This window comes from Chelmon rostratus, chromosome 18 (assembly GCF_017976325.1).
Source record: "Chelmon rostratus isolate fCheRos1 chromosome 18, fCheRos1.pri, whole genome shotgun sequence".
Taxonomy (NCBI): Eukaryota; Metazoa; Chordata; class Actinopteri; order Chaetodontiformes; family Chaetodontidae; genus Chelmon; species Chelmon rostratus.
The window spans coordinates 8,627,534-8,647,239 of NC_055675.1; the positions used below are offsets into that span (position 1 = coordinate 8,627,534).

At 41.5% G+C, this 19,706-nt stretch overlaps 2 protein-coding genes across 7 annotated transcripts; both read right to left on the reverse strand.

Annotated features, from left to right (window-relative positions):
* Positions 1-1,481: 1,481 nt before the first annotated feature.
* cipcb (CLOCK-interacting pacemaker b) lies at positions 1,482-9,160 on the reverse strand. 4 transcript variants are annotated; one of them, XM_041958734.1, is made up of 4 exons: positions 8,839-9,160; positions 8,091-8,207; positions 7,816-8,000; positions 1,482-6,770 (listed from the first exon to the last, which is right to left on the reverse strand). In XM_041958734.1, the coding sequence occupies exons 1-4, from the start codon at positions 8,858-8,860 to the stop codon at positions 5,856-5,858; spliced, it is 1,239 nt and encodes a 412-aa protein (XP_041814668.1). In that variant the 5' UTR covers positions 8,861-9,160; the 3' UTR covers positions 1,482-5,855. The 4 variants fall into 4 exon arrangements, with proteins under 4 accessions (XP_041814668.1, XP_041814667.1, XP_041814666.1 ...); XM_041958733.1 differs by having other exon boundaries at positions 8,091-8,210; XM_041958732.1 differs by having other exon boundaries at positions 8,091-8,252.
* Positions 9,161-10,089: 929 nt separating this feature from the next.
* Positions 10,090-19,070, reverse strand: LOC121621998 (vascular endothelial growth factor A-like). 3 transcript variants are annotated; one of them, XM_041958762.1, is made up of 7 exons: positions 18,878-19,070; positions 15,631-15,664; positions 15,354-15,550; positions 15,153-15,229; positions 15,037-15,066; positions 14,893-14,958; positions 10,090-10,700 (listed from the first exon to the last, which is right to left on the reverse strand). In XM_041958762.1, exons 1-7 carry the CDS (start codon positions 18,941-18,943, stop codon positions 10,664-10,666), a joined length of 507 nt encoding a protein of 168 aa, XP_041814696.1. In that variant the 5' UTR covers positions 18,944-19,070; the 3' UTR covers positions 10,090-10,663. The 3 variants fall into 3 exon arrangements, with proteins under 3 accessions (XP_041814696.1, XP_041814695.1, XP_041814697.1); XM_041958761.1 differs by having other exon boundaries at positions 14,893-14,961; XM_041958763.1 differs by lacking the exon at positions 15,037-15,066 and having other exon boundaries at positions 14,893-14,961.
* Between the last annotated feature and the right edge of the window lie 636 nt (positions 19,071-19,706).

Below are 19,706 nucleotides of genomic sequence, written 5' to 3' on the forward strand. Positions count from 1 at the left end.
TTAATGCAGTTTGGTGACAGGTTTGCTTATTGTGTCAGATTATGTAACCAAAAGATGATATACAGGCAGATGGAGGATTATTACCTGTAACACCGGTGAGGTCAAAGGTAGGACGGCACCGCTGGGATATCTTTATTATTGTCCATTCACACAAGCATACAGATCATATCAAAGTTCCAGCATCATTCCACCTGGAAGAAGCTGGATACGCAGGGCGACTGACCCTTCAGTAAAAACTTTGGTCTGGCTCACACTAGTGAATGTAACACAACACACTATACAAAAGACATGCTTAGCGACTGGCCATTTGGAAGGTGCACTGCAGAAGTAAACCTTCAATGATAAATTCACATCACGACACAGCAAGAGATGAGTGTAATGACTTTAAGCACAATCACAACATTGATTTAATCCCTTCTCTCCTGGTCCAGCAGATAAGAAATTAAGATAATGGTTCATTCTTGAAATCCATACACACCTTGATAATCTTATGTACAACAAACTGAAACAATTAAATAATCTGTTTAAAGATATAATAAACTAGATTAAAAAAAAGAAAAGAAAACAAGCTGCATCTGACTAGGAAACAATAATTGTAGAAAACATGCAGTGCTTGTTGTCAATACTAACATCAGTTTCAATACAATATACCGCTCTGAAATCCCCCAGGACGGATTTCAGCAGAAAAGGTATGCAGCAATCCTCTAGACAGAGGTGAGGGCGAGAGGATCTACTCTGACTAGATTCAGATATGCTCGTAAGGAAAGCACAGATAGTCTGACAGTGTAGCAGTGAGCGGTGGAATATTCAAAATCATCAGCAGACACTCATCTCCAGATGCTATACACAGTGAGGTGACTGACAGAGTGTGTGTCTGCGTGCATGAGATGGAGTCAAACTCTTTTTTTTTTCAACTCTTTCTTGATAGTTTCTTTTTTAATTTACCATGCCAACAAGCTCGACCAATCAAATGATCAGGTTTTAGTATCAGGTTCCAGTCTGACAGGCCAGCAGATCTACAGCAGCGGCAAGAATAACACACAGAGGATTGTAGCAGATCAATAAGGAATATATGAATTTGATCATATTAATTCATTGTATTTAGTATGTCTAATAAATATAACTCACAAAATATTAGGTTGAATATATTTAAATGGAGTAACAAAAAACTTATGATTAAAATAATAATTCAGCTTGCCTTCTTTCTTACCCAATTTCCACTCCTGGAATAATAAATGTAACACATGTAATATGCTACATAAAGAATAAAAGTTATTGTATATAGGTTTTTGTACTACTGGAAGAGTGTTTGTTTTGTGCTTTTTTGCTACAAGAGCAAACATTTCTGTTTATCTACTTGCTATTTCTCAGTTTGCCAGTGTCCCCTTGTAACCCAAAACTGGAGTGTGAACTGACTCTCAACAAGCAGCGCCATTCATCTGGACAGATATCACAGTAAAAATGAGGCGTACAACATCATAGCCAACAAGAAAATTTTCTTTGGAATGACATTTATTACACAAGCAATGAGTAACTTAAAATGTACAAAAAGAGCGCTAAAGCATGTTACATCAAACCCTTTCTCAACCTTAGTTCACTGAGCTTTGATTGGAAAAGCTGAAGCATTTCCATGTCTCCAGATGGTTTTCAATTGTAAGGCATGAAACTCATGTTTTGGTTAAATCCTCCATAGTGGCAAATCCCATGAGGATTTCAACAACTTCAAACATTTACATTTTTTTGAGTAGAAAAAAAAGATTGCCAGCCACCCACGCTACATTCAGTCCAGCAAAGGAATGATTTGAGCTGAAGATCATTTTGTCCATCGCCAGCTGGTGCACTACTGAAACATTTTGATAAAACAATCACAATCTTTTTCATAAACATCTTCAGTATCTTTAAAATGAAAGAAGGCAGACTGAACCTCACCGAGGAGACAGAGCTGCCAGCAATTAGATGAAAAACTCAAAATCCAGTGTTATAAAATTACAGGTGTCCAACTGTACAGACTAAAAAAAGCATCTTAAGTTTTTTTTTTATTAACCTCTTTTGTTTCAAACATTGATGCAGAAAATTGCAGCCACTTAGCATGATCACGACGACGGTCACAACGATCTATGACACTGCATGTAGCATATATATAACAGCGGTACCACAGACTTATGGTTTGATACAGTTCAGTCAAAGAAATCCAAACTTTAGATTACTGTGAGTTGATGGTAACCGCTCTTCAATAAATAAATGTGCTACAAAAGCTGATGGCGGCCCATGAGGAAAGCTCTTAAAAACAAGACAGACATGACCGCAGATGTGCTATTATCAGCCAAAACATCACAGACCTTTTCGATTTATTCCACTGGCAGGGAACCAGAATCAGCACAGAGAGATCTAATTTCAGCAGAAGGTCATCGAACCATTTTTAAGATTTTCAGACTCTACAGCAACCCGAACATCATATCAACATTAATTGAAGAATATAGCATCTGTCTATGCATCTGATTGAGGGGAAATCATTTTGTCATAATTCTAGACATTTACAGTTTAGGTAAATGTGTTCTTGGTCAAAGAAAGAAAAGGAACATTTGCATTAGTAGGGGCACAATTTGTTTGTTTTTGGCCAAAGCAAAAAAGACTAGACTAGTGCCAGAAGTCTTGCTGCCATCCTGGTCTGAGTGTTAATAAGACCTTCATTAAGGACACATGGTATTTAAACAAATAACTGATCTATCACAATGACAACAGCACAAATATTACAGCCATATGAAAATATTTTCAGTTTTCCTTTCAATGCATAAAAATCATTTTGCTGTGGCAATTAAAATCTTGTCATAAGGTTTACACACTTTGTGAGAGATGCACGGCCATGACGTGTTAGATGATTAATTATTAAAGGAACTTCCATTTCCGTTTGGAAAATATGCAGCATTAAATCACAAACACAAAAACACGCATTAAGGTTCCTTCATAAATGAACTGTGGGTCTTCTGAACAGTACAGTCAGCATGATTTTTTTTCCTACACTTAAATTACACTCATTATAATGGGAAAACACAAGGAGCCCATTTAAGATAAAGGCAGAGCAGATTCAGACAGAAGTCAAGAATCTTACTTGGAGCCACAACCAGTTTAAAAGCCAAATTAATCTCTATACATAAACCCATAAAATGACAGACTCAGATGTAATCTGCTAATGACCCTAAACACATATCAAACCTGACACATACTAATTATTCTACAGTATTTATTGTTGAAACAGATTATGGGATCATCTGCTAAAGACAGAACTGTTGACATGTCCGTCTGTTTACAATATAAAAGATAAAAGTCCCTTTGAAAGCTCAACACAACAGGTGTGATTTTTTTTCAGAACACCCACAATTCATTCACAAAAGAACAAAACTTCTGAGTTTGTGTGACAGAGACTTCCATACGTTTCGCCACAGAATACGTGACCGTCACAAAAGCACATGAACTTTTTAAACTTATGTTTTTATATTCACATGGGCCAGGATTGCTAAACTATAAATGACCCCTTACTTGAGGTGTCCTCACGAGCCATTTTAAGTCAACATAAGCACAGCAAGGATTATCACGTCAAATATTATTTTATAGTTAAAGAAAAATAAGCAAAAACCTGTCTAATACTGGGGAAACGGCTGGTAATTAAAAACGTGTAAACAGTATGCTTATATCATCTTTAACTGTGATCGGGGAAGGAACTAATAAAAGTTTAATTTTAGTTAAATAAATGTCAGCACGATAGCATCAGTAAGCTCTTTGTGTATTTTCCCTATATAAATGATTTCATTCAACTTTCAGTCCATATTTAACCCCTGGTCACCCACACCCCTCTTGCTGTGGCCCCCAATTTGAGACCACTGTACTATGGGGATAGTCTATATACACTAATAGTGTGCTTATGTTGCCTCACAATGCACTTCAAGTACTGTAACTTCAACAAAAAGCCTTTTGCAGCTTGCCTCAAATGAGGTATCATAGCTGCCATTAAATTCTGCCCAGACGTTGCTTCAGAGCGACACTCAGATTATTTTAGTGCAAATTCAAAGTTCTGTGAGATACACTGGGCTTGGATAATAAGGCCATAATTTATAAAACATCCGAAAAATTTATAATCTGGACAAAAAAACCTGGACTTCTGACACCAAAAGTTGATGCACAACTGAAACACAACTTGATGGCTGTCTCAGAAAAGGTTCACACAACAAATATTTCATACAGACGAAAATAGAAATGAACTTAAAACAGAAAAAGTTAGATAATATCGTCACATTAAATTACATCCATGTGTATATAAAAATGCACACAAAAACAAATGATAGAACTCACTCACAAGTCACTGATAAATATGGTTGAATTATAGGAAGCACCGTTTACGCTGGGATGTCATTGGGGAAGCATCTAAATGGCTGCTAAAAGCTTTATGTCCAGCCAGTTTGCACTGAATCATAGCTGCCATCAACATGATGGTGACGCTAAACTTGGAACCGTCAGTGGGCTGTGCCAAATCTTTCACATCAACTTTTAAAATGCAGCAGGAACTAAAAAGACACTTTAGGCATGTTTGTCTATTTAAAGATGCTGGCTGGCAAGAGGTCTTGGACGCATTCAATGTGATCTCCAGAACATTTTGTTAAGCCTGTCATAAATCATTGAGGTTACATAATTGTAACTGCTGCATAAAATCATTGCGATTGTGTTCATACTTTGACTGTTAACTGGATGCCTGTTAAGCATCAGTGGAGAACAGCTTAGAGAACTACCAGCCTAATTCAGTTCATGTAGTGAGACATTCTGTTAGTAGTGCACTGATGGTTTCCAGTTTAAGATGAAAACCATGCTTTGCACTAAACTAGTTTAGAAAAATCCAGTTTTAGGGGTCTTAATCAAGCTTTCAGAATCTATGCATGTATTGTGCATTCAGTGAAAAAAGAAAAGCAAAAAGTTTTGTATTCATTCATCCCTTTGTGTCTTTGATCCAAATCTCCCGGGCTTTTGGGTCTTGATTGCCAATGAGCAAAAGATTTTTGTGCAGCAGAGTTGCAGTTTCAGTAGAAGGGACCTAGTCAGGCTCAATGTGGCAGAACAGTGAGCTGCGGTTCTGTGTCCCTGACACACCAAGCCGACAGTTGCCGACTGGGCAGCACTTTAAGTGTGTGACCGACCATTGCCAGTAGTTTGTGCTGCGTGTCCTTCGCCGATGGCACTAGTCAGACCTTATCTGTGGTTGTTTGAACAAACCTGCCGTGTCAGCGATGGAGGCAATTAGAGAGCACCCTGTGACAGACCTAACAACTGATTCAGTGTTTTGTTTTGTTTTTTCATCTAAGTAATGTCTTATTTTAAGGCTGCAGGCGAACAACACTACAGCACTACAATACAGTAAAGCAAAGTGTGCAATGTTCACTGAAACTTTGAAAATTTCTTTTTATCAACATTCTCAATTCATAATTTGAGCACACCAGGAGACTGTTTTCAGAAATTCTGTGGCAGGCTGCAGACCAAAGATATTTCCATGGACACCAATGCAGAGCATATTCACTGGAGGTCAAGCTCTAGTCTTAGAATGACTTCACGTGCAACTTCTAGCAAAGGATTTGAGGCAACATAAAGTCTGCACTAAATCTTTGGGGTCGGGTTGGTGTGTCAGGGCCCTACGGCAGCCATCAGCCGAAATGTAGGCCACAGCATGCTGTCTATGTGAGAGTCTGGGGAAGGGCGTGTATTGTGGAGCACGTTACTTTCGGTTCATCTCTCTCCACACACTCCAACCCCCAACCCTGGCCTTCTTTCCCTATCTCAGTCTGAAGGATTACTGTCTAGCACTAGTCTAGGTCCTAATCTGCTTTTGAGATGGTCTGAGCAGCTCTCTCCATATCTTTCTCTCTGTCTTCCTCCTGAAGGCTACTCTGCAGCTTAACACAGATACTGGTGTCACCGCTCCACAGAGCCTGAATGAAGAGGTCTGTGTGTTCTTTGAGCTGGTCTAGGTCGCTCTGGGTGCGTCGGTTCTGCCGGTGGAGCTCCTTGGTGCGCAGTGCGATGTCTAGCAGGCCAGATTTGCTCAGGATGTTGTAAGTGTTGCAGAAGCGCTTTCTCTTTATATCAGCATCACTATCACTGTGGTCATGCTGTCCTGGTGAGCTGCTCTCTTGGGTGGCTGCCTGGGGAACAGGGAGTGTCTGGTTTTTGGTGCCAGCGGTGTAAGTCAAAGACAGAGAGGTGGTAAACTCTGACTGGCTGACAGTTGATGAAGGCCTCTCACTGGCAGGACTATTGCTGGCGCTGTCTTCTGTTGTGTGGCGAGAAAGTCGGCTTTGGAGCAGAGGAGACATGGTGCCGGGGCTAGCAGGAAGACTGGGAGTGGTTGAGCCAGAGTTAGTGGCACCTCCACACAGACTTCTCTGCTGCTTCTCTCTCTGCAAGTGTTCCCGGTGGCTGGAGGTCAAACTGCTGCCTCTCTCTGACCTCGAAGAAGACGAGGAGGTGGAGGAAGATGAGGAAGCAGTTCCTCTCCCTGAGGAACTGGAGCCATCTCCAGGATGCGGGGCAATCTTGGGGTAGGATTTCAGGATTGGAAGATAATTCTTAGGGCGCCGGTGTCTAGAGGAGGCCTCTTTGGAGGCAGGGGAAGCTTGACGAGAGACCACAGGCTGGAGGAAGACCACCTGAGGCTGTTGGACCACAGGTTGAACCACCTCGACTGCGGGGCTAAAGCCCCAGGGCTTCAAAGCAGGAGGATTGTCTCCAGGCTGCAAAGACAACAAAGTCTAAATTGAGAGCTTTAAAAGTCTAATTGTTCATAAGCACTTCCTGGTTGCAGGTTTCTTTTTCCAATGAGAAAAGTTTATAAAGTTTACAAAGAGACAGACTGAAAAACCATTTAAAAAGTGGGAACAGTGATAGCCTACGACATAAAAAATGAGAACAAAAACCATTAACATACTGTATCAATTAATAGGTTAGTATATAAAATGTTAAACACTGACACACACCCATAATAAATCGCAACAAACCAGACGTGCCTACAAAAACTGCTTACTAATTAGCAGCAAATGAACCCATAAATAATAAACTCTATAATGGTATGAACCACACGTTTGGTATTTGTACTTGCTAAATAATTAAAATGATCAATAGTTATAAGAATTTTTCATAATTTTTCTGTTGATTAACTCAGTGACAGTTTCAGCCCCACTACCCATACATAGCAACACAACCAGAAAATAATTCCAGCGTTAGATATGAAAATGTTCTGGCTCTACATGCTGTTTGTGCTGCTCCTCTGTCCATTCTCTGTCCATTCTGTGTCTCTGTGCCCCTCTCCCAATTTGGTGAACTAAGACTTTATTTCAACAAAAACCAGAGTTTGTGATGATTGTTGGAACAGTGTAAGTATGAACCAAGAAGGTTTTGGAAGTTTAATTTTGTTTCTGTCGCATATGAAAGAGGTGTATTAAGTGTATTTTATGATTTCTATAAATGGAGTCCATTGGGTTTGGCAACAGCGATATATTGGCTGCTTTTGGTAAAAAACAAAACAAAAACAACGATCTTTCTTTTACTTATACCAAAAAGGTATATCCCAGCAGATGTGACAGGACTGTGAAGACCCATTCTAGTTAAACTTAGGCGCAACAAAACTGGATCACAACTCTTCTGTTGTGAAATGATCACTGCCTGAAGTGAAAGGTTGAGGGCTGAACCTGAGCGGAAGCACAGAATGAATTCACCCATATGGATAATGTTATTTGCTAAGAGTTAAAGTTTTGCTGCATAGCAGTGTGCTGAGTGTACCTGCTTGAGGAGGACATTGTTCATGATGATCATGGGAGAGATGTTGGAGTAGGAGCCTCTCACCACAGCCAGCTGAGAGGGCTGGGGCCCCGAGCCAGAAGTTTGTGGTCCCTGCTTCACCACTGGGCGTGGTGAATCCTCAGAGTCTGTGGTGTCCATTGTGCTCAGGTGCTCTGAGCATGCATCTTTAGAACAGGAAGAAGAAAAAACGGGGTTCAAGTAATCGTTGCCTTATCATCCAAGCACTTAAAATTGTGTGAAGAGCAAGGCTGAACCTGAGAATCCAGAATCTCTCTCTGAATCAGCCCGGGAGTCTCCAGACTTCGAGATGCGTGCTCTGTTTGTTGCCCTTGAGTGGCTCTCTGCCTTCCTCTTGGTGCTCATCTTCTTTCCTGCTGTAGTGACAATGTCCTTGGCTAGAAAAGTTCTCACAGCAACTACATCAGCAAATCAAAAGCTGGGAATCAAACAACACAAAGTAGGCCATCCCTTCAAGGCAGTGACAGCTATAGAGTTGACTACTGACAGCATATCTAAGAGTTAGTACCCTCTCCTAGCGTTTCTAGGATTACTGCAATTAAATAAAAAATACCAAAACTCATAGCTGTCATATACATAATGTTGTCAAAGTAACGTTACGACATTAAAAATAATAAGTAAGGCACAAAAAATTCTGCGTAACTAAAAATTGTTAGGCTAATGTATGGTCTTAAGTACCACATTACCACACGTTAATTTTGCATGATATGAAAAGGCAACGTTAGATAACTGAGGTAACTGTAAGTTAGCTAGCTTTAACATTTCACAGATGATGCCCCAACAAGCTAAAAGCGACTGAACGCCCAAGAAACAATTGTTGGCACTTTGGTTAGCTACGTTAAGCGCTAATGCTAACGTTAACTTAACGGTAGCACGCAAAGCTAACGTTACAGCGTTAACTGTACACAAGTACACAGAATCGCTACGGGTAACATTGCAGAAACACCACAAAGCGTTAAAGTAACACAAAAATGCAATGCGCACTTTGTTCTTGTCGCTGCTCCATCGACGCTGTCTTCAAAGCGGAGGGGATACGAGCTTGCAGCCGGGTCGAGCTGTCTGCTGCTGCCTCGGCGGCGTCTCTTCCTTGGTGTGGCTGTTATTGCTGCTGGCTAATGCCCAGCTACGCTGCCTAGAACTATGTGTTCCACGGTAGGATACACGAGACAGAGAGCCCCTCCCCTGTCCGCTCGGTCACATGTGGAGCACGGTGGCAACTGCCGTTAACCGTTGCAGTTTAACTGTCTTCTGCGAGCGTCAAAACGGGAAAAAGGGTATTGACGGCCCGTGAATTTTCACTCATCTACCAACAATAGCTGTGAAAAATGCAAGGGACCGGATATTCTTTATATACAGCCTGCCATATTTGGTAGGTAGGGGCGTGGCCTTGTCTGGAGTACCGGAGACGTCACATTCTTTAGATCTCTACGCCCGCCCATCTGATCGATTTCCTGGCTTCTGATTGGCCGTCCCAACCAGCAGCTGAAAAACGTGACTACAGTCAAATGTGTGGCAAGTTGAGGACATTGTGTTCACCATGCAGCCGGGCGGAGTACTGTACAGTGCAGGCATCTTGACTGCGCCGTCGGGGAACCCAGTGACGCGAGGTTTCGAGCGTAATGTTCTTGGTTATTACATAACAGCCCGATTGGCCTACCGCTAACCTAAGCAGGGCAACTCTTCTCGGCAGCACGTTTGAAGTAGTAAACACAACACTTCCTCTCAGAACATAACGTCCTCACGTGCAGGCGCGCTGCTCTTACTACTTTTACTCGTGCAGCCCGTTTCCATACCTGCAGTGACAAAACTGGTGGAGGAGGTGGCAAGGCTTGTTGTAGTAGTGGGCATACATACCTTGGGAGAGAAGACAACCACATTAAACGGCTTACAATACGGCTAATGCAAAATTATTGTTACTACCAAAGTGGCACAGTTACAGTAGTTAGAGAACCTGATGGCAGTCATTTGAAGGGATTAAGTACCATTTAAGAGAAATACTAAAGGGATCTTGGCTGCTGTATTGAACCACAACTCTATTATCTCACATGTCTCTGAAAGGCTGTGAATGCAATACAAACCAGTGGATAACAGCAACCCCTTGTGCTTTGTTAACAATACGCTTACAACAGAGTCTTGCAAGATAAAGAGCTCACAGTGTCCTCACATGTTATCCATCCTAATGGTCTACCAGTGCAAATGCAGATAACACAGAAGCTCCTTGTATTTGGAGTGAATTTTATTTCATGGACTTGCCACGCTCCAGTGCCGACAAGAACACTTTTCAGGAAGTCACACAGATTACCAGCAAGGGATTGCTTTCATAACAATTATAGCAAGAGTCAGTCCGTAAAAATCATTGTGATGATGAAGTCATGGAGACAGTCTCTGGCTTCTTTGTGAATGTTGCCATTGATCTGACAGTTAACCCGCCCACACTTCAGGATGGCCTTAGTCCTCTCCCATGGCAGCATTCCAGCAGTTATCTCTTTATCTTTTCTGAATCTGTTGTATTCGATGTCTATTTTAAAAACCTCACACAAAAGCAAATTGATTTTTTAAACCAAAATTGACACTGACTTTGGTCCATTAAAGAAAACAGCAGTTATCACCAAAGTAGTTTGCAGATATCATTGTTTGCTCCAATGATGAATCAGAAAGAAAAGAATGGCATGGACAAGATTGATAGTCTAATGTTTGATGGATGCACTGGAAGAGGAAAAATATATGGACAGACAGAAGAAAAAGTCAGATATGATTAATTCACAGATGTTGTTGTTTGCCTCTCCAAAGTTTTGGGCAGACATGTGAATCAGGGAAGATTTATCTTGTTTTGAGGGAACTGGCACCTGAAAAGACAAAAATAAACGATGAAAGAAAATCAAATAGGAACTACAGTATGTCTATGAGATACATCGGTGTCTGTTTTGTCACCAACAACGTTTGACCTCACCAAATGTCATTTGAATTTCTAATCTTCAACCCAGCTCTAAGGCAGCAGAGCATTTGGTGTTAATTATTACATATTGCTTATGCATTATTCATGAGCTACTGTTCCGTTTTGCTGGTCTTATGGCTGGATTTGCCTCTCTATCAATACAACTCTGTGACAGAGTTGTATTGATAGAGAGATGAAGACAGAGTCTCTGTCTATTCATCCAGAGGCAAGATCATATCTGACAGTACACTACCCAGGTTTAGACACCACATTTGAAGAATTGGTTACTGAAGAGCATTATTTGTTCTAAGTGTGAGGGGTAATTCTGCATGGTATGTTCAAATGCATCTTTGCATGAGAGCCAATCATTAGATAAACAATAATAATAAGAAGAAGTACCTGTTTCACGTTTTATAGCACTTACATAACACCTCTGAGCAGAAACCACAGAAAAATTAGAATTACCGCCTCATGGTTGCAAATGTGAAATATTGTCAAAATCTCCCATTCTGTTCCTGTTATGGTCTTGAACAATGGCCAGAAAAATGTTATTCCAAAACATTAGCGTGCCACGGTGAAGTTGACCTTTGACCTTTTCAATATAAAGTGTCATCAATTTATCATTTTATCCTGTGAGACATTTGTGTGAAATTTTGTCAAAATTGACGTCTGAACTCTTCAGTTATGGCCATAAATGTGATTTGTGAGGTTTCAGTGATCTTGACATTTGACCTTGATATTTGACCACTGAAATCTAGTCAGTTCCTCCCTGAGTCCAAGTTTGATGAAATCCCCTCATGGTGGTCCTGAGATATGACGTTCACACGAATGGGACGGACAGAAACACATAAAGAATACAACATCCTGGTTTCCATAATATTTCTGTTTTTAAGCAGGGATGTGTTACTTTAATCTGTCTTCAAGCATGAGATCTTAAGATCATTTAAAAAGTCACCGAAATACTTTATCTTTATGTGTATGCTTTGGCATGAATATTACTTCAGAGGCACAACTCACCACCCAAATGATAGTCTTGACAGTTACATTGATGAATTACGGAACAGGCCCAAAGGGCACAGGCCCAGGGGCCCGTGGTGTCACAGGTCCCTTAAGACTGAGCCGCTGTGTGGAGTGACATTACAATGTACAAAGGCAAAATGTCCTTCAGAACAATCAAAGTAAAATCCTAAACATTCACTTTGAGGTTTCCACAAGAATTAAGCCACCAGGAACCCATCAAAGGGAATGTTTATTCCCTTGGGTTTTATGTAGGAAGTTTTACTCCAGTTCAGTTTATGTTCGTCATATAATTTGGGGTCCCTGAATGTGCTGGAGGAAATTACTAACTCTGCAACTGTGTGGTCCCTTGACCACTAAAGATGAGGTGGGGGGTTCTAAGCTATGGTTTACGAAAGGATAGGAGCTAAGCCTAAGTCATGTTTGTTTGATCAGACAGCAGCCAGAATAACATGGCCACACAGGTTCCTACACAGTTGATAAAATAGTTGGTGGGGAAACCTACAGACCACCACCAAACACAGCCTTACCCCGCAATGACCTTAGGTCTGATGTCTGGCAGGGCTGAGTCAGAGGATGGATTTCTCTCTGACTCTTTTAAGGCTGCTGGATAAGATGTCCCCTCACTCGAATTCTATTTCGGAGGAGATGGTGAAAGTTGTTCCTTGTTCCACATGAGCACATAGTTTCTGTGCTTCATTGACTGAGCCAGTAGTGATGTTTCCAATACTGATAATGAGGATCTTTATCCAGTGCTAGAGGATGTATTTGCTGAACGGTGCGATGTGTAGGATTTAGTGGCATCTGGCAGTGAGGCTGCAGATTGCAACCGACTGAATACCCCTCGCCTCGCCCTCCATTTCCAGAACACACTGTGGCCACAAAACTCGCAAAAAATATGAAAGGTGCTCCCTGGAGTCAGTGTTTGGTTTGTTCATTCTGGGCGGCAGTAGAATCATGGCAGTGCAACAAGGCAGACTCTGTGGAATATAAAGAGCTCATTCTAAGGTAACAAAAACATGATTCTTATTTTACACTAATAATTTAATGTGCACTCATACACAAATGCAAACACACTAATGCAAACATTAATTTCTGATGTTTTAAGATCCTCCTAAATCTTACACACTCTTTAAAGCATACTTGCATGCCCAGATTTACGTCCAAAGACTTAATTCACTACAATTGTTACTGAAGAGATCCCTCCATAATATGATTCCCATGTACTGTAAGTAATGGGGGACAGAATCCACTGCTCTTTCTGTCCTCAAGTTCAGCTGAAGCTAATATAAGGTTTCAGCAGTTTGAGTTAGACCAGTGGTTCTCAAACTGGGGGGCAGACCAGACAAGACCAGACCAGAGGAAAAAGATGGATGAATGAATATAATTCATGTGGGGAAAATAAACACACAGGCGTTTGCAGATGTGCTTGTGCTGACCTTGATTTCAGTCAAATTCAAATTGGATCTTTTTTTATTTGTCCTTTTCCCTTTCATTGTTAATGATTGATGAAAATTGTAAGATGGAGGCATGAACTTTGTTTTGGCTTCTGAATGGGAGGCCTGTGAGAACCACTGAGTTAGACAAATAAAAAGGACACCTTACAGTCTTTACAGTGTGATAGTCTTTCTTTACTGAGCTGAGGTGGAGAGAGTGAGAGTGACAAGAAGAGTTTCTTCTTTGTACTGAAGAGACTATAACTCAAGATACCCGACCGACTTCTGCTGCTCACACTACATTTGCACATCTCAGCCTCATATTTAGCTATCTTAAGAATGCAAAGTTGCACAAAAGGAGAATTGTGGATTTCGTCCCACACTGCATACATTGGAATCGCTGGAAGAACGGATCGTTTTAGGGCCAGTGTGGACAGGAGACACGATCACAGCGCTGCAGTGGTTTCAATGTATATATGAGCATGACTGCTGTTTTGAGATATACTTGAAAAAATGTGAACCTATCCAGCGAGCCCTGGATCCCGCAAATCCTATAGCAACTGGCAAATGGCCACATCTCTGCGTCCCCAGCCACCACACAGGCTTTCTGTTGCAGCTTAAACAGAGACAACCCTAATGACATCATCAGGGTTACTTCCACAGACCTTAGAAATCTCCCTCTAAAGCCACAGAGAGAAGACATTATAGGGCTGTTTTCACAGTCTGAGTAGTGCTTAATGCCGACGAGCAAGCTGATCTTCATGTGTGAAATTCTTTTAACAGAGCCGCTTCATAACGCTCTACAAATCCAGTTGCAGCTTTAAACTTTTAAACCTCACATTGTAGCCTTTTCAGGACCCATTATTTATTTTGAGCATGTCATTCTTTATGGCAACGCCCTCATTGTACACCAACTCAGAATAGGTTACAAGCCAGTTTCCCTAGTCAAACAAAAGAGGAAGAGGCACAGAGAGATTACCTGTGGCACACGTTGCCCTTTTGACCTGAGAGTGAAAGCCACAGACAAACAAAATACCAAACTCCTACCGGCACATAAAAACTCTTCAATCAGACTGTAAAATGATGGCGCTGATATTGCTTTGGGAGTGAGTGAATTGGACTTCTCAAAAAAAGCATTTTGTGTGGAGTGTAGATTTGGCTGCTGTTTGGATTTATTCCCTGCTCACATTTAATTTCAAGGCCGGAGTTGAGCTCTGCTTTATCTCCACTGTGGTGCAGCAGGAGTGAGTCAGATGCATATTGATTCTTTTTAATGTGGAAAAAATTGCATATAGCGTCTTGGACGTGATATCTTTACTGATCCCTTTCTATTCTTTTCTTTTATTGGTGGGTGTTCTTGATATGCGTATCTGGTTATTTTCAGACTAAACCTTTACAGCGGCACTCATTGACTGGAACTATCCACAGCCTTGGATTACTGTGTTACAAATGCTCTGTGGCTGGTGGATTACAGGCCTGCCAAAGAGAAGAGCAACACATCAGGCAATACATTGTGCTGTCGTTTCATCTCATCTGTCCTTGGTCGTCTGACAGTGTGGAGGAAACAGTGACGAATGTAGCCGTAAATGTCCAAACATTCTGAAACAGTGTTTGTGAGTGTTTGCCACAGGGGGGCAATCCATCTCTTACTTGCCACAGCCGTTTGCTGTCTTCTTGTGTTTCCTCCTCCGAGGTCTGTTCTTGATGGACTCGCTGCTGCTGTGGAGGAAGAGCAAAGTACAATGAAGACATTGACGTGTTCATGTCTGACAGATAAAATGTTCATCGACTGACCTTTTATTATTTAGGAGTTTCTGACGGGCTCTAAAACGGGAAAAATAACACAAACAGCTGGCAGTTAGCTGTCTCAATTTGCATTTAGTGTCTACCAGAAAGAATGGGCGATTTACCTGCATTCACATCTCTGATGCTCCACGAAGGTGAGTTCCACATGGTGCATAGACAGCATGGGATGAATCCTCATCACCTGGGAAACAAAGGAAAGGGAAAAGTCAACCTGATTCTCTGGCCACATATTTAAAGTAATCAGAAAGTGCATTTTTGTTTAGGTATTTCTGATTAGTCTTTTCTGACTAGCAATCTTGCTACACCTGCAGAGTGATGTTGCGTTCAAGGGTAGGCTGGCACTCCAGGTTCTCATCCCCGCAGCAACCAGAGCATCGCCAAAGTGGGACACAAGCAGGCATGTAGATGTACTCCACTTCTCCAGGGTACTCCTGCTCCACATCCACCAGCTGCTCCATGGGCCGACACATGCTTTTTGCCCACACCTCCTGGAATGCCATTACTACAAGACAAGTTGAATCTCTGCATCATTTGCAAGAGCTGGAAATGCCTGTGGGTTATGATAAGGAGCCCAGCCCTTACCTTTTGAATGACCCTCTTCTGGAGGGTGTGAAATCTGTAAAATACACAAAAAATACAAAGATCAACCCTTCGGTTTAATGTGATAAGAGCATTAAAATCAACGCCAAACACGGTTGTAATGACAGAGAACCTGTAGACAATCAGGAAACTGACAGAGGTGAGAAATGAGCACGGTACAACAGTGGTGGGTTCACTGAGCAGGTGCAGAGCGCCCTCTTGTGTCAGAGAAAAGCAGTGCACACACAATGATCCAGTAAAAACAGTGACGCTGCATGGTATCATGAGTGTACCACTGTGCCGCTGACTGCAAATCAGCCAAAAAGCAGTAAAATGAGCCAGCCAACAACACAAACGCGCTTGATTTCTCAATTTGTTCTAACACTATTAGGTTTATTATCACAAGGAGCAAAACCCTTCAAAGTATGCAAAGAATAACAGCAAAGAATAGCTGCTCGCTTTACTCACGGGAGTTTTGCACACAATAAGCACAGTTAAAACAAAGGCAGTACTGAAAAGTATCGTGACACAGCATGACGTTTGTTAAGTTCTCACAGCCCAGCCTCCAAACTCACAATGGCAGTGTCCCTCATTTCTGAACGGCAAATTGAGCTGAAACACAAATGCAAAGTTGATCTTGGCTCTCTTCTTCTTTTGAGTATCAACAATCTCTTTGTGACTCCTCACCTCTCTGCTGCTTTCCTCTCACTCTGTGAGCATGGATGGGAACGCTGTCTCCTAAACGTCACAGGCAGGGAATGCTTCATCGGGCTACAGTGGGTTTTATTGTGGGATTTTTATGGCTGCTGTGTGTGAGTTTGCGTTTGTGCCAAATACAGCGCAAACCCAAAGGCTGTACGGCTCCATCCGACAAGAGAGCCAGATGCATGAAAACAGCTGTAGCATAAAACACGCAGACGTGCGTGAACGACACAGCGTGATGGTGAAGGGGCTTTGACATGATCACAGACTGTACATACAACTTTTGCTTTGTTGACAAGGAAAAACATGGAAAACTGTGTGTTTCTTGTCTTGTTTGTCTCTTATTATTCTTTTTCCCCTTCAATTTTGAAACTTAAAGCTTCCAAGCAAATGCACAACTGCTATTATCATATTGAACAAACACTGATTTCACATGTCATTCTTCCTCCCCCCTTTTCCCCACCCTTCCTCCTATTTCTCTCAAGATGATTTTTAAATGTCACACCTCTGCTCTGCTTCAGAGCCTGACTAATAAAATAGCTGGGCTTGTTGGTTTACTCCACTAGAAACCACTGAAGTCTTATCTGGGCTGATGAGAGTCCAGTAAATCAAACCTTTAATTTGAGCCCACATTTGAGCGTTTCTCCAAATTTGTTGAGATGCGCCAACCTGTGTTTTGGACACTTTTTTAGAAACTGGAACAACCAATAGGAGACAGTTTTTCCTGTTGTGTTCTTGCTCTAAGGCATCGTTTCCTTCTTGACACTAGAAGGTTAATGTATAGAAACAGTCTTTTCCTTCAAACATGGCTTCTGATCTAACAACTGGGTTCTTTAAAACGTCCTCAGGGTTCACTCAGAGATGACTCTATTTATGCTCCGTGGGCATGAAATGAACTGCAAAATTACTATTAACTAAGAAATTCTTCCTTCTACATTTAAACATTTAATGTTTTTTTTTTTTTTTTAACTGCCCTGATGGAAACATGTTGCTGTTTTACATAATCCTTGACTAAGTGGACTGTATAATTGAGATCACTGGTATGGCCTGTTCCTCTCTTCTTTTACTATTTCCCTTGAGTTGCTGTCATGTATTGTATGTGTGTGTATTGTTTCTTATGTGAAACTGCCGATGATGCAGTCTTGACCAGGACTCCGCACCTGGCTAAATAAAGGCTAAATAAATAAATCTAAGCTATTATTTTGGATTTTTAAAAATAGCAACCTAAAAATTGGACTTTCTCAATATCTCAAATTTTAAACGCACTTATCCTGTTTCTGGACAGAAACTGCAGCCAACGGTACATGAGAAGAGTCTGGTGGTTCCAGTTCCAGTCATGCTTCATCATGTGCGGCTGCCACACTCTCTGAAAAGCTCTTAAATGGTTTTAACACTGATGCTGTTCCCTTCATGCAGACCATTCATGTTGTATTGTTATCCATGGATCGGTTTATTGCTTTAAATGAATTCTAACCAGTTGCATTTGGATGGTCATTTCCACTCTTGGCACTATTCTGTGTAGTACAAGTAGTAAGATTCATAATCTGCTGCTGTATCAAACATCTGTGAAACACAACAAAACTATGTGGAAGGATGAAATGCCTCTCTGGGCAATAAGAAAAATGCATTTCACAATATTTTGAGGTGACTTTAAAGTTGCCAAACCCATCTCATACCAGCGGTCCTGTGAGAGGCTTTCTGGACTGCACCAGACATTGAAAACATGTTGCGTTATTCCACACTCCAAAGCCACCTTTCTAGGTTTTTGCTTGCTACTCAATCCCAATCATAACCTGCAAAACATATTCGCTGTGCAGTCTGCTCCCTGCTGGGTGATGCTCAATGTATCTGCCTTGCCTGAGGTCAGATGCTGTCACACCAAGAGGGAGCCACAAAGAGGTGTGGAGGATTCCAGCCTTGTCACAACCAGGACACAGACACGCAGAGTCTCCAAAGCTCTCTCATGCCAGTCAGCCGACACTCTCCAGATAACTGATGCAGCTCTGGCTGAGCTCTAGCTGAGTTTTTCAGCATGTGGCAGTGCACGCCTCTCTATCTGAACCTGAATCAGCAACATGCAGCAGCTGCATCTGATGCTGGCGGGCCGAGTCGATATCTTTACACAGGACTGTAAACATGGCGATTCCCAAACCCCTAAATGCAGATGGTATCTTCGTGGTTGGGCACAGCAAGTCAAAATACAGATGGTGTGTAAAAAAGGCTGGAGCGGGGCACAGAAGTGTCCTCTCACAGTGAGTCTGACACTCAGATGTGGCTTCTATTAGCTGCACAACCCTCTCTGAAAAAGGAAAACCTTAATGCTGTCTTCAACAACACTTAGCATGCAAAATATCACAAGATGTATTGAATTTCAAAATAAATGTCACTTTGATAAATAATACATTCAAATGTCTCACTAATAAATGGCGCAACCTTTCCCAAAACACCTGAAACTTGGAAAACTGGTAAATTTCTTATCTTAACAATAAAGAAAAGTAGGCTTGCTGAGAGCAACATTCCAAAAATGTTTGGAAATATGTTTGATTACCTGCGCAGGTACGACTTGCAGCAGAAGAGCCAATAAGATGTGCGAGATTCCGATGAAACTTTGCATGGTGCCAAAGACAAGTTGCCTCCCCTCCTCTCCAGTCGGTCAGGAAGAAATGAAAAAGTCTAAATAGCAGCGGCGTGAAGCGGACGGGGTTTTGATTGGCGCGCCGTCCCGCTGTGCGCGTGCTGGGATGGAGAGCGCGCGCCAGACCCTTGAATGTGCGCGTGCAGCTGATGATCAATAGGAAACGGAAACTTAAAGTGAAGAGAAAGGCTGTCTCTCTCTCTCTCTCTCTCTCTCTCTCTCTCTCTCTCTTTCACACACAAACGCAATATAAGAGCCTAAACTATAAGAAAGAAAACGTATTTTTTGTTATGGGGAAAATAGTGATTATTAATGAAAGCTAAAGTAAACACTATGAATTAATGTCTACACAGGTCAATTTGGTTTTGACTGGGAAGTCTGTACATTTGTAATATCGAACTGAGTTGTTTTAATGCTACATGAATGAGGTATTTATTGTAGAACCACACCTACTTTGGCATGTTTACTACAAATACTTTGCAAACCACACTCCTGTGTTTTAGAAATGTCTATGTATTTATACTAGCAGGCACCAACTGGCTTCCATTCATCCTGAATACAGTATGAGGATCTAGCAGCCAACTCTGGACACTTGTTGGTGAAGTAAGTCTGCATTATTATTTCTCAAAGTTTAATTATCCTACTGAAGTATACTTAAGAACAAAGTGCTGACCATTCAAATCAATCAGCACTTAAACTGGATTCACATGACGATATTGTAACAGTGAGAAAATGAGTGCAA